This window comes from Ictidomys tridecemlineatus, chromosome 7 (assembly GCF_052094955.1).
Source record: "Ictidomys tridecemlineatus isolate mIctTri1 chromosome 7, mIctTri1.hap1, whole genome shotgun sequence".
Lineage (NCBI taxonomy): Eukaryota > Metazoa > Chordata > Mammalia > Rodentia > Sciuridae > Ictidomys > Ictidomys tridecemlineatus.
The window spans coordinates 97,797,877-97,813,197 of NC_135483.1; the positions used below are offsets into that span (position 1 = coordinate 97,797,877).

A 15,321-nucleotide genomic window follows, 5' to 3' on the forward strand; every position below is an offset into this window, starting at 1 on the left:
GCTGAATAATATTCCATTGTGTATATATACATTTTCTTTAATCATTTATCTACTGAAGGGCATCTAGGTTGGTTCCACAGTTTAGCTATTTAGAATTGTGCTGCTATAAACATTGAGTGTCTGTGTCCCTGTAGGATGCTGTTTTTAAGTTCTTTTAGTATAGACCAAGGAGAGGGATAGCTGGGTCAAATGGTGGTTCCATTCCCAGTTTTCCAAGGATTCTCTATACTGCTTTTCATGTTGGCTGCACCAATTTGCAGTCCCACGAGCAATGTATGAGTGTGCCTTTTTCCCCACATCCTTGCCAACACTTATTGTTGTTTGTATTCTTAATAGCTGCCATTCTGACTGGAGTGAGAGGAAGTCTTATTTCTCTAATTGCTAGAGATATTGAACATTTTTTCCTATATTTGTGGATTGATTGTATATCTTCTTCTGAGAAGTGTCTGTTCAGTTCCTTGATACATTTATTGATTGGGTTATTTGTTTTATTGGTGTTAAGATTTTTAGTTCTTTATGTATTCTAGAGATTATTGCTCTATCAGATGTGTGTGTGGTAAGAATTCGTTACCAATTAGTAGTCTCTCCATTCACCACACTGATTATTTTTTTTGCTGAGAAGAAGCTTTTTAGTTTGAATCCATCCCCATTTATTGATTCTTGATATTAATTCTTAAGCTATAGGAGTCTTATTATTTTTTTAACATCAGAAACTATAGGAGTCTTATTAAGGAAGTTGGGGCCTAATCTGATATGGTGAAGATTAGGGCCTACTTTTTCTTCTATTAGACACAGGGTCTCTGGTTTTATTCCTAAGTCCTTGATTCATTTTGAGTTGAGTTTTGTGCATGGTGAGAGATAGGGGTTTAATTTTATTTTGTTGCCTATGGATTTCCAGTTTTCCCAGCAACCATTTGTTGAAGAGGCTATCTTTTCTCTATTTGTACATTTTGGTGCCAATGTCTAATACAAGATAACTGAAATTATGTGGGTTAGTTTCTGTGTCCTCTATTCTGTACCATTTGTCTACCAGTCTATTTTGGTGCCAATACCATGCTGTTTTTGTTACTATTACTCTGTAGTATAGTTTAAGGTCTGGTATAGTGATGCCACCTGCTTCAGTCTTCTTGCTGAGGATTGCTTTAGCTATTCTGAGTCTCTTAGTTTTCCAGATGAATTTCATGACTGCTTTTTCTATTTCTATGAAGAATGTCATTGGGATTTTGATTGGAATTGCATTAAATCTGTACAGTGCTTTTGGTAGTATGGCCATTTTGGCAATATTACTTCTGCTTATCAAAGAACAAGATAGATATTTCTATCTTCTAAGGTCTTCTTTAATTTCTTTGTTTAGTATTCTGTAAAAAGTTTTCATTGTAGAGGTCTTTCACCTCTTTCATTAAGTTGGTTCCCAAGTATTTTATTTATTTATTTATTTTGATGCTATTATAAATAGGATAGTTTTCCTCATTTCCCTTTCAGAGGATTTTTCACTGATAAACAGAAATGCCTTTGATTTATGGATGTTGGTTTTGTATCCTTCTACTTTGCTGAATTCATGTACTAGTTCTAGAAGTTTTGTGGTGGAGTTTTTTTAGGTCTTGTAGGTATAGAATCATATCATCAGCAAATAGTACTAATTTGAGTTCTTCTTTAACTATCTGTATCCCTTTAATTTCTTTCGTCTAATTGCTCTGGTCAGTGTTTAAAGAACTATATTAAATAGAAGTGGTGAAAGAGGGCATCCCTGTCTTGTTCCAGTTTTTAGAGGGAATGTTTTCGATTTTTCTCCATTTAGAATGGTGTTGGCCTGGGGCTTAGTTAGCATAGATAGCTTTTATGATATTGAGATATGTTCCTATTATCCCTAGTTTTTCTAGTGTTTTGAACATGAAGTAGTGCTGTATTTCATTGAATGCTTTTTCTTCATCTATTGAGATGATCATAAGGTTCTTATTTTTAAGTCTATTGATGTGATGAATTACATTTATTGATTTCCATATGTTGAACCAACCTTGCCTCCCTGGAATGAACCCCACGTGATCATGGTGTACTATCTTTTTGATATGTTTTTGTATGCAATTTGCAAGAATTTTATTGAGAATTTTTGCATCTATATTCATTAGAGATATTGGCCTAATGTTTTCTTTTTTTGATGTGTCTTTGCCTGGTTTTGGAATCAGGGTGATATTGGCCTCATAGAATGAATTTGAAAGTGCTCCTTATTTTTTTGTTTCTTGAAATAAATTGAAGAGTATTGGTACTAGTTCTTCTTTAAAGGTCTTGTAGAAGTCAGCTGTGTATCCATCCAGTCCTGGGCTTTTCTTGGTTGATAGGCTTCTGATGGCTTCTTCTATTTTATTGCTTGAAATTGATCTGTTTAAATTGTGTATATCATCCTGATTCAATTTGGGCAAATCATATTATTCTAGAAATTTGTTGATGCCTTTGATATTTTCTATTTTATTGGAATACAAGTTTTCAAAATAATTTTTAATTATCTTCTGTATTTCTGTAGTGTCTGTTGTGATATTTCCTTTTTCATCACGTATGTTAGTAATTTGAGTTTTCTCTCTCCTTATCATGGCTAACAGGTCTGTCAATTTTATTTAATTTTTCAAAGAACCAACTTTTTCTTTTGTCAATTTTTTAATTGTTTATTTTGTTTAAATATTATTGATTTCAGCTCTGATTTTAATTATTTCCTATCTTCTGCTTTTGGTGTAGATTTGATTTTATTTTTCTAGGGCTTTGAGATGTAATGTTAAGTCATTCATTTGTTGACTTTTTCTTCTTTTAAGGAATGAACTCCATGCAATGAACTTTCCTCTTAGAATTGCCTTCATAGTGTCCCAGAGATTTTAATATGTTGTATCTGTGTTCTTATTCACCTCTAAGAATTTTTTTAATCTCCTCCCTAATGTCTTCTGCAACCCATTGTTCATTCAGTAGCATATTATTTAGTCTCCAGATGTTGGAATGGATTTTATTTCTTATTTCATCATTGATTTCAAATTTCATTCAATTATTATCTGATAGAATGCAGGAAAGTATCTCTACTTTTTTGAATTTGCTAAGAGTTGCTTGGTGGCACAATATATGGTCTACTTTAGAGAAGGATCAATGTGCTGCGGAGAAGAAAGTGTATTCACTCGTTGAAGGATGAAATATTCTCTGCATGTCAGTTAAGTCTAAATTATTGGTTGTATTATTGAGTTCTATAGTTTCTTTGTTCAGCTTTTGTTTGGAAGATCTATCCAGTGGTGAAAGAGGTGTGTTAAACTCATCCAAAATTATCATTTTGTGGTCTATTTGACTCTTGAACTTAAGAAGAGTTTGTTTGATGAACGTAGATGCTCCATTGTTTGGGGAATACATATTTATAATTGTTAAGTCTTGTTTGTGTGTGGCTCTCTTGAGCAGTATGAAATTCCTTCTTTATCCTTTTTGATTGACTTTAGTTTGAAGTCTACTTTATTTGATGAGGATGGAAACTCCTGCTTACTTCCGCAGTCCATGTGAGTGGTATGATTTTTCCCAACTCTTCACCTTCAGTCTGTGAATGTCTTTTTCTATGAGATGAGTCTCTTGGAGGCAGCATATTGTTGAGTCTATTTTTTTGATCCAATCTACTAGTCTATGTCTTTTGATTGGTGAGTTAAGGCCATTAGCATTCAGGGTTATTATTGAGAAATTATTTCCAGCCATTTTTGTTTATTTTTGTTATTTAATGTGACTTGGTTTCTCCTCTGATTATATTTTCCTTTAGTGTAATCCCTCTCTTTGCTGATTTTCATCATTGTTTTCATTCCTCTTTGTGGAATATTTTGCCAAGGATGTTCTGCACTGCAGGCTTTCTAGTTGTAAATTCTTTTAACTTTTGTTTGTCATAGAAGGTTTTATTTCATCATCAAATCTAAAGCTTAAATTTGCTGGATATAAGATTCTTGGTTGACTTCCAGTTTCTTTTAGAGCTTGGTATGTGTTGTTCCAGGATCTCCTGGCTTTGAGGGTCTGGGTTGAAAAGTCTGTGGAGATATGAATTGGTCTCCCCCTATATGTGATCTCATTCCTCTCTCTTGCAGCTTTTAAGATTCTATCCTTATTCTGTAAGCTAGGCATTTTCATTATAATCTGCCTTGGTGTAGATCTGTTGTAATTTTGTTCATTTGGTGTCCTGTAAGCCTCTTGTATTTGGTTTTCCAATTCATTCTTCATGCTTGGGAAATTTTCTGATATTATCTCCTTGAAGAGATTGTGCATTCCTTTGGTTTGAATCTCTTGTGTCTTCCTCTATCCCAGTAACTCTTAGATTTGGTCTTTTGATGCTGTCCCATAATTCTTGGATGTTCTATTCATAGTTTTTACTATCTTCACTGTGTGGTCAACTTATTTTCCAGATTGTATACTTTGTCTTCATTATCTGATGTTCTGTCTTCCAAGTGATCTAGTCTGTTGCTTATGCCTTCTATTGAGTTTTTTATTTGGTTTATTGTTTCCTTCATTTCAAGGATTTCTGACTGATTTTTTTTTCAGAGTCTCTCTTTCTTGAAGTAATCTTTTGCTACCTGTATTAGCTCTCTTATCTCTTTGTTGGAGTGATCCATTTTTGCCTGTATTTGCTCTTTTAGGTCATTCTTTAATTCACAGATCATTTTAATTATGAACCTTCTGAACTCCTTCTCTGACATTTTATCAACTTTGCTGTCCATGGGTTCTATTATCGTAGTGTCCTGGCTTGTTTGGGGCACTTGCTCCCTTGTTTTTTCATGTTGTCTATGTGCCTTCCTTTCTTGCAGTATGGATCTGAGATATTACAGTTTCCACCCTGTATTCTTGTAGTACCCATGCAGATTGTCTGTACCTCACCTTGATGTTGGGCTTCCAGATCCTGCTGGTGTTTCTCAATGTATGCTACTCAACGAAAAGTGGTGGGAGCAATAGCCAAGGTAACTCAAGATAATGGTGGAGGTGCCCCCAAGATGGATGCAGCATCTTACAGAGATGGGGCTTCCCATTCTCTTTGGGATGCCTGCTCTGAGATGCAGCAGCTTCTAGGCCATGTTTGTTGTCAAAAGGTAGGGATTACTGTGTGGGGATGGCTATGGTGATGTCTGCAGTGTCTCAAGGTGGAAGTGGGTTAGGCTTTGGCTCCCAGGTGGCAAACTCAGACCTACCCTGGGCCTGGGTCCCACATATGTTGGTGTGGGCAGATCTGGGCCCTGCCTGAGCTCCCACAATAATCTGCTGGTTAGAAGAGGCAGTCCAGAGAGTAGCTGCCGGTGGATGGATGGACTTGGGCCTACTGTGAGCCTAAGTCCCACTCAAGTAGGTAGGACCTTATTTATTTATTTATTTGTATGTGGTCCTGTTGAGGATCAAACCCAGTGCCTCACACATGCTAGACAAGCACTCTGCCACTGAGCCACAACCCCAGTACCCACAGGATCTCACTGAATTCTGAGGTTGGCTTTGAATTTGCAATCCTCCTGCCTCAGCCCCCCAGCCACTGGGATTACAGGGCTGTACCACCATGCCCAGCTAAATCTTTTTAAAAGTTAAAAAAATAGGGAGCTAGGGTTATGGCTCAGTGGTAGAGCACTTGCCTTGCAGGTGTGAGGCGCTGAGTTCAATCCTCAGCACTACATAAAAATAAATAAGAGTGGGGCCAGGGTAGTGGCTCAGTGGTAGAGTGCTCGCCTAGCATGCTTGAGGCACTGGGTTCAATCCTCGGCACCACATAAAAACAAACTAATGTATCCACATTAAAAAAAAAACTAAAGATACATAAGTAAATAAATGTTTTAATAAATAAATAAATAAATAAGAGTATTCTGCCCATCTACAACTAAAAAATATTTTAAAAAGTATAAACCCTGAAATTCCCTTAAATAAGATGAGACATCACTAATCATAGAGATGAATTTGCAATAAATGAAACACTGTCCTAACTGCGTCTTTTTCTCGCCAGCACCTGGTCAATATTTCTGATGAAGACACACATGTTCATATTTTACCTCCACAAACCAAATTCTTCCAGATCAGCTATGTGAAAAAGGTAGGCATTGCAGGGTCACCTGTCCTCACGGGTCACCTGCCCTCCCACGCTCTTCTCTGCTGGATTGTGGTTTCCTGTGTCTCCACCCTGTTTGGGTGGGAGCATAGCATGTTGTCACCACAGTGCTGCTGTCTGTGAGCCTGGTGTTTGTCCCAACACGAGCCTACCTGCTTTCCAGGAACACCGCCTTGTCCCTGGCTTGTCCCTCATGGTCACCATTACCTTTTCTCCTGATGAGTGGCGATACTATTATGACTGCATCCGTATTCACTGTAAGGTAAGTTTCTTAAAATTGCGTTTTTGTTGGGGTGGGGAGGGGTCAACATTTCTATCCTCGAGGGAGGAAGAAAGAAATGCAATGACCGGTCAGAGCTTTCTCAGCCTGGGCTGGGCAGTCCGACCGGCCGGGAAGGAGTGGCCCAGTGATGGACACCCAAGGTGGGAGGGTGTGAGGCTGCTACGAACCTGGGTAGGTTCAGGAGACACTGTGTGCTGCCATGTCCTTATAGAAACCTCCTTTATTGTGTGGGACTGGGAGGTGAGGAGACTTGAACATTCTCCTTAAAGTGCTCGGCTGAAAAATCAACACATACCCAAGTTGTCATCATAAAAACAGGGGCAGCCTTCAGGGCCTGTGGGGAGGTGGAGCCTGGTGGCCTGACCCCCAGATGGCTGCACGGTTTGGTTTGTTCATATGCATCTGTTCTAGGTCTCCTCCTTCACCCTTCGGCCTCCAGCCAGAGCCAGCTCCACATGTTGTCCATTTTCTTAAAACTGCCACCTCCACCCACCCTTTCTCCATACTGCAGAGAATCTAGGAGCTTGAGAAGCCTCAAAGTTAAGAGCATTCTTTATGTTTCAAAAGTAAAATGGAGGGACCAGGGTTGCGGCTCAGTGGTAGAGAACTTGCCTAGCATGTGTGAGGCACTGGGTTCGATCCTTGGCACCACATAAAAATAAACAAATACAATAAAGGTATTGTGTCCATCTACCACTAACAAAAATATTTTAAAAATCTTTTAAAAAAAGTAAAATGGAAGAGTAGTGTTCAGTTTCTTTTTTGTTTTTCCTTTTTAAGCAATACTCTTATTATTTACTATCTGTACCAAAAGGTGACTTGTCTTTGGTTTTCCTTTTTGAAGACAGAATAAAAATTTGCCACCTTAATTTTTATGGCATTACCTCACTGGCTCATGTCATCATATCAGATGATTTCCCATGGGAGACAGCAAGAACCTTAGGCCCAAGACACCGCAAATATTTTAGATCAAGAAACACATTTCCTTATGATTGTGACAAACCATTTTTTGTTATTTGGAGATTCCATTTTTAAAAAAAGCATAAAAATGTAACCAGAATATTGTTTTCAGAAAGAATATTCTGTACTCAGTAGAAGAAAAATTCCTAGAATGGGCATTGTACAGGGTACTAGGGTACATTTCCAGCCACCCACATATAATAGTGCTAATAATAACACCTCATATTTATGCAGTACTTCTAAGTTTTTAGATTTTCATCCACTTTAATTCTTAAAAACACCTTTTAGGAAAGGCATGATTGTCTCCATTTTACACAGGAAGAAACAGATCCAGAGAGAATAAAGGTCTTGCTCAAGGTCAAACATTATGCAGAACTGGAAGCAAGTTTCTGGGCTCTCTTGCTAGTAATTTTTTTTACTATTCTGTGATGTTTAGATCAGAGATTCTGTGCTGGTTTCTCTTTCCCTGAGGTCATCAGTGATGATCTTTTGAGCTAGAAGCAGACAGGCTATCATCATTATATCTATGTGGGACATGATTATCTTTCTTGGTAATAATGAACATCATTTCAATGAATTTCCTACACTTTTTTATGGCTAAAAAAACCCTCAATATTTGTAATGTTGCACTTACACACTGAAGTTTCTTAAGAAATTTTTTTAGATGATTAAAAAATAAAATAGAAAATAAGGCATCTTCAAATTGGTCTTTAAAGGATATAGTTTTCAGAATGTCAAACTTGACTTTCTTCTCATTAATTTTAGGGGGATGACACTTTGCTTGTCCCTATCCATGCCTATCCTGTCATGAACACACTGGACTTTCCCAAGTTTATAAATCTATCAAATGTCCTCCTTGGTAAAAGGTGAGTTACAAAAAGGAACCAGAAAAAGGTCATAGGATTGAAAAGTTAAGAGATGCTTACACAAAGGAAAACTTAGACTTGTGTCCTTCTAGTGGAAGTTCATCTTTCTACCTGAATTAGACTGGGCTTTTATTTGCAAAAAGCAAAAACAAACAAACAAACAAACAAACAACAACAACAACAAAAATAGACAAAAAGTCAAATTATTGTAACAAAGAAAGGGAATGCACTGGGTTATTTGATTGAAAGGTGCAGGGGAGGTCTTCAGGCATGGCTGGAGGTAGGGGGTTTAAATTCCCTTGAGGGAACCTTTTTCTCCCCATGTCCTGGTTCTGCTGTCCTCTGCTTCCTTCAACAGGTCCTCACTATAGGGGAAAGACAGCTACTGATCCTTGCCTGGCAACAGGAGAGATTGAGGGGCTAGAGGAATTGGGGTTGTCAAGCAGAAACTCAGGATTGCGTCTTACTGGACCAACTCGGATCATATGCTCATCTGTTAACCAGGCTGCTTTTAGATGAAGGGAGGGCAGACAACAGTCATTCACCGCAAGAGCCAGATCTCAGATTCTCTCCTTCTTGTTGGAAAAAATGGTTAATGATTCCATTTTTTGAAATTTAATTATGTCTTATTTTTTTTTGGTAAGTACTTATTAAATGCCTATTACCAGCCCTTGTGCTCTAAGGATATAAAGAAGTTGGATATTGAGCTACTGGATATTGATATATAATGGCCATGCCAGTTGCTAAAATATCAAAATGCTTCTAATAATACTAGTTGGTTACTATCTGTACCAAAAGTTGACTTATCTTTGGTTTTCCTTGTTGAAGACAGAATAAAAGTTCGCCAACTTAATTTTTATAAATAGACGGCATTACCTCACTGGCTCACGTCCTCATATTGGAGATGATTTCCCATGGGGGAGAGAAAGAATCTTAGGCCCAAGACACCGCAAATATTTTAGATCAAGAAACAATTTAGATCAAGAAAAAATTTTCTTAAGATTGTTGGGAAATAATGCTGACCTGCGCCCCATCTCTTCACCCAGCTGGTGGCTTCTCCCCTGCCCGCTACCTCTCGGTGATTCAGCTACTAAGGAATTCACACCCAGCGACTTGGGGGCTGGGGAGGCACCTGCAGCCCTGGGCTCCATGGGCCCACTCTGACCGATGGCGCCTGTGAGGTGCTAAGTGGGTGATATTTGAACATCATCCATGGTTCTGCAGGTCTCTGAGTCCAATGGGAATGGGACCCGTCCTCAGATGATGACACCATTCTAAGTGCAGTGGTAGAGACACACACAGGGAGCTGAGTGGGCCAGAGAGGGAGCGCTCGGCTCTGACTGGGGAGATGCAGAAAGTCCTTAGTGGCACAAGAAGGGACATCTGGGTTATCCAAGGATGGCACTCCAAGCAGGAAGAGAGCATTTACGAAGCCATGGTGCAGCAGGGTAGGGACTGCATCTTGTCAGTGATGAGGGGTCCTGAAGGGTTAGGACTCATCCTGTGGTTGGTCACAGGCCCAGAGGTGGCCAAAGTCTGTGGGCTTCAGCAGGCCTGGGGGACAGGAGCAGAGACAAGTGAGCCGCAGGCAGCGTGGAACAGGGGTGCCTAGCACTGAAAGCCTGGGGCCTTCATTAGCGTGAGGAGCAACAGGAATCCTTGGAGTGGTGGCGGAAACCAATGCACATGAGCTGTAGAGTTCTTTTTAGTACCATCTGTAGTACTGAGCGGAACTCCAGAATTTAGCTCCTGTGTGACTCTCTTCTCTTCCCGTATCTTGCACCTTCCTGGTGAGTCTCTGACTCAACATATCTGTGTACTTTTGTTTTAAAACAACTCCTTAAAAATTGTTAAGTGAATAATACATACAAAAGAGGATGATAATCTGTACACTTTAAAGAATAAAAATAACGAATACTTATTATTAGGCATAAAACATGGCCAGTAGCTGTGTAGTCACTATTTTGAATCTTGTGATTCAAAATTTTGTTCCCTGAAATTTACTTTAACAGTTTTGACACATGTGCCCCCAATAATGCATTCTGTAGTTTTGCCCATTTTTGATCTTTCTATAGATGGAATTGTGCTACGCATAAGTTCTTTGGTAACTTGCTGTTTTCATCCATTGTGTTTTTGTGGCTTAGCTACGTAAGTGCACCTAGCTGTAGTTCACTGTGGTGCCGGGTTCCCTACCACATTTTTTATCCACTCTACTCTTTATGGATTATGGGTTGTTCTCACTATTGATTTTTTCTGTGTTGGACACTGATCTTGTGAATTTTTGCACATGGCTCATGGGGCACATGTTCTGGAGTTCCTCCAGGTCACATACCTAGAAATGGAATTGCAGGTCACAGCACAGGTTCATTGTTGGTGTGCAATGCCACCATTTTCCAAAATGGTTACATGCATTGACACACTGACTCAGTGCACGAGAATCCTCATGTCTCCTACCTAATTACTCTTGTTAGTCACATTTTTGTCACAAGATAAAATACCTAAGAAAAGCAACTGAAAGGAGGAGAGCTTTATTTTGGCTCAGTTTCAGAGGATTCGGTCCGTGGTTGGTCAGCTCCATTGCTTTGGGCCTAGCTGAAGCACATCATGGTGGAAGGGTGTGGCAGAGGAGACTGCCCAGCTCATGACAGCCAGGAAGCAGAGAGGGCAAGAGTGAAGAAGGGACTGGGACATGAAACGCCCTCCAGGGCACACTGCACGTGACCTACTTCCTTAAAATAGGTCCCACTTCCTACACTTTAGACCACCTCCCAGTAAGGCCATCGGCTACAACCCATCAACAGATGGTTCTGCTCATGAGGTCAGAGCTCTCATGATCCAGTCGCTTCCCAGTAGCTGCCCTCTGAGCTTTGCTGCACTGGACCAAGCCTTTAATACATGAGCCTTTGGGGTGGGGGGACATTCCTGATCCAAACCATAACAGTTGCCAACACTGGGTATGAGCAGGCTGTCACAGCCTTGGTGACATACTTTCCTGGCCCCATAGTCTTCCATTCTGTATTTATTTTCCCAAAAACATTCTGAAAGGACTCTATGCCAGCACTTCCTCCCTCCCTCTCAGCAGCCCTTCCTGACTTCCCACCTCCTTTTCAGGATAAGCTCCTCTCTAGGGATCCCAAGAACCTAAAAAGGTGGATCTCTCCTTGCAGGACCCATGTGAGACCAAATAGCTATTTCCTTTAAGTGAACAAATACAGCAATTTTTTATTAAAATTAAAGTTTCAGGAAACAACTAACTTCCTAGTCTATTAATAATTCTTTCTTCCTTTTCTTCCTCTCCAAAAACTACTTTTTTGTTTGAGTCATAAGCCAGGCTTATGAACTGGAAAAAAATAGTTTATTAAATTGTTAAAAATAATATGACTTAGAATGCAGGCATCATCAGTCTCAGGCTCTTAAAATAAAACTGCCCACTTCCTTGGGCCCTTCCTCCAGCTGTTTTGTGTGTAATATTCTTCATTTATAATTGGAATGAAAATTTCAGCTAAACAGTTTATTTGACTAAGTTATTGTTTATAATGGTGTAATATTTTTTTTAAAAAATCTTTCAAAAGATAAAAACACTACATTTTTCCTCCAGACATTCTGGCAGAAGGCAGCTAAACACAGACTTTACACCCTTTACTTAGTGACTCTTGACCAAATTTTAACTACTCAAACCCTTCCATTCTACATTCCATCCAGAATGTGTGGGAACAGGATTATTTTTAACAACTTTCACTTAAAATATTACCTATTGATTCTTGAAGGTTGAAGGTATTGTTTGGGTGGATCTTTATTCGGCATTCATTTTATTCATTCTTTCATCAAATGCTTGATATGTGTTAGGCACAGTGTTAGGTACTGACTTCATTCATTTTCTCTTACTATAACAGAATACCTGAGACTGGGTGAGTTATAAAGAATGGAAGTTTACTCTGACTCAGACAAAGAGAGGCTGCAAAGTCCAAAACATGGTTCCAGTATCTGCTCAGCCCATTCTGGAATTATTTGTAGTGACAGTTGGTCAGTAGTAAATGGGCAAGAGGCTGTATGTGGGCCAGACAAAACAGAAGGGGTCCCCTTGCTTTATAACAACTCACTCTCATGGGAAGTAGCCCAGTGGGGCAAAACCAAGAACTTGACTTGGTGAGAATTAACCCAGTCCCACAAGAAACACATTAATCTCTCTTAACACTTCTTAATTCACTTCTTGAGGCCACACTCCCAGTGCTGCCACAATCAACTTTCAGCATGAGTTTTGGAGGGGACAAACTGTATTCCAGCCACAGCAGGTAGCAAGGACGCAGAGAAAATTGAGACCTGAACCATGTTTAAATGGGCAGTTCCCATGTCTGATTTCTCACCCTTCTGAGAAAGGTGCTTAGCCGCCTGTGTGGGGTAAAGTGGGGGCAGGGCGTTGGAGGCACTCAGACAAGATTTCCAGGAGGAAAACAGATCTGACCTTTGCTGAATAAGAGACAGGAGCCAGCCAAGGGGGGCAGCGGAGGAGGAGAGAAGCACAGCTGCTCCAGGCAGAGCAGTGACATGGGTTACGGCACAGGTGTGAAATGGCACAGCACGCCTGGGCTCATCCAGAACATTCTATGATGAGGCACATGTGGCCAGATGCACGGCATGGAGGTAGGGAAAGGTGGAAGGAGAAGGCCTCCTAGGCTTTTCTGGGACATGCAGATTTAACCCTGAGCCATCACTGAAAGGTTTAAGCAGAGAATTAGCACAGGCATATCTGCATTTTAGAGACCTCTCTCTGGGGACCTTGTGCAGAGAACTGGAGGGACAAGAGCAGGACTGGTGTGGCCAGCCAGAAGAGGATCCTGAAAGGCCCTGAGGGTTGTATTGTCCAGGGTCACACAGCCATGGTGAAGCAGAGGCTGAACTGGAATCCAGCTGTTTCAGAGCTGTAGGGGCCTGTGCTGTGGACATGACACCACATTACCTTGCCTGCTTTTCTGTTTGTTACTAATGACCCAGTCGGTGGTTTTCTGTGATGGCAGCACAGAAGACTAGGACACACTTATCTTTTTAAAAAAAATGTTTCATTGCCGGGTGTGGTAGTGCATGCCTGTAATCCCAGTGACTCGGGAGGCTAAGGCAGGGCAATCACTAATTTAAGGACACCCTCGGCAACTTAGCAAGACCTTCAGCAACTCACTGAGACCCTGTCTCAAAATAGAACATAAAACAGTGGCTTGGGATGTAGCTCAGTGGCAAAGTACCTCTAGATTCAATCTCTAGTACCAAAAAAATAAAGGTTTTATTGAGATATAATTCACATATCATATAACTTACTAATTTATTTTATTTATTTATTTTTTTTGCTGGTTTTCTTTTTTTTATTGTTGGTTGTTCAAAACATTACATAGTTCTTGATATATCATATTTCACATTTTGATTCAAGTGGGTTATGAACTCCCATTTTACCCCGTATACAGCTTGCAGAATCACATCAGTTACACTTCCATTGATTTACATATTGATATACTCATGTCTGTTGTATTCTGCTGCCTTTCCTATCCTCTACTATCCCCCCTCCCCTCCCCTCCCCTCTTCTCTCTCTACCCCCACTACTGTAATTCATTCCTCCCCCTTGTATTATTTTTCCCTTTCCCCTCACTTCCTCTTGTATGTAATTTTGTATAACCCTGAGGGTCTCCTTCCATTTCCATGCAATTTCCCTTCTCTCTCCCTTTCCCTCCCACCTCTCCTCCTTGTTTAATGTTGGTCTTCTTCTTGTGCTCTTCTTCCCTAGTCTGTTCTTAGTTACTCTCCTTATATCAAAGAAGACATTTGGCATTTGTTTTTTAGGGCTTGGCTAGCTTTGCTTAGCATAATCTGCTCTAATGCCATCCATTTCCCACCAAATTCTATGATTTTGTCATTTTTTAATGCAGAGTAATACTCCATTGTGTATAAATGCCACTTTTTTTTTAATCCATTCGTCTATTGAAGGGCATCTAGGTTGGTTCCACAGTCTTGCTATTGTGAACTGTGCTGCTATGAACATCGATGTAGCAGTGTCCCTGTAGCATGCTCTTTTTAGGTCTTTAGGGAATAGACCAAGAAGGGGGATAGCTGGGTCAAATGGTGGTTCCATTCCCAGCTTTCCAAGAAATCTCCATACTGCTTTCCAAATTGGCTGCACCAACAATGTACAAGTGTACCCTTTTCCCCACATCCTTGCCAGCACTTATTGTTGTTTGACTTCCTAATGGCTGCCAATCTTACTGGAGTGAGATGGTATCTTATGGTGGTTTTGATTTGCATTTCTGACTGCTAGAGATGGTGAGCATTTTTTCATGTACTTGTTGATTGATTGTATGTCCTCCTCTGAGAAGTGTCTGTTCAGGTCCTTGGCCCATTTGTTGATTGGGTTATTTGTTATCTTATTGTCTAATTTTCTGAGTTCTTTATATATTCTGGATATTAGGGCTCTATCTGAAGTGTGAGGAGTAAAGATTTGTTCCCATGATGTAGGCTCCCTATTTACCTCACTTATTGTTTCTTTTGCTGAGAAAAAACTTTTTAGTTTGAGTAAGTCCCATTTGTTGATTCTAGATGTTAACTCTTGTGCTATGGGTGTCCTATTGAGGAATTTGGAGCCCGACCCCACAGCATGTAGGTCGTAGCCAACTTTCTCTTCTATCAGATGCCGTGTCTCTGATTTGATATCAAGCTCCTTGATCCATTTTGAGTTAACTTTTGTGCATGGTGAGAGAAAGGGATTCAGTTTCATTTTGTTGCATATGGATTTCCAGTTTTCCCAGCACTATTTGTTGAAGATGCTATCCTTCCTCCATTGCATGCTTTTAGCCCCTTTATCAAATATAAGAAAGTTGTAGTTTTGTGGGTTGGTTTCTGTGTCCTCTATTCTGTACCATTGGTCCACCCGCCTGTTTTGGTACCAGTACCATGCTGTTTTTGTTACTATTGCTCTGTAGTATAGTTTGAAATCTGGAATCGCTATACCACCTGATTCATACTTCCTGCTTAGTATTGTTTTTGCTATTCTGGGTTTTTATTCTTCCATATGAATTTCATGATTGCTTTCTCTATTTCTACAAGAAATGCTGTTGGGATTTTGATTGGCATTGCATTAAACCTATAGAGAACTTTTGGTA

General features: G+C 39.9%; 1 protein-coding gene across 2 annotated transcripts in view; it reads left to right on the forward strand.

Annotated features, from left to right (window-relative positions):
* Positions 1-15,321, forward strand: part of Cfap221 (cilia and flagella associated protein 221) — a 98,405-nt gene that overhangs the window by 15,636 nt on the left and 67,448 nt on the right. The window contains exons 4-6 of one of the 2 annotated variants that reach the window (XM_021722049.3): positions 5,972-6,058; positions 6,237-6,335; positions 8,082-8,182. In XM_021722049.3, the coding sequence (XP_021577724.2) occupies positions 5,972-6,058; positions 6,237-6,335; positions 8,082-8,182 (287 nt within the window). Of the gene's footprint in view, positions 1-5,971; positions 6,059-6,236; positions 6,336-8,081; positions 8,183-15,321 lie in introns of those variants that run through there. The other variant, XM_040294115.2, reaches the window with a different exon arrangement.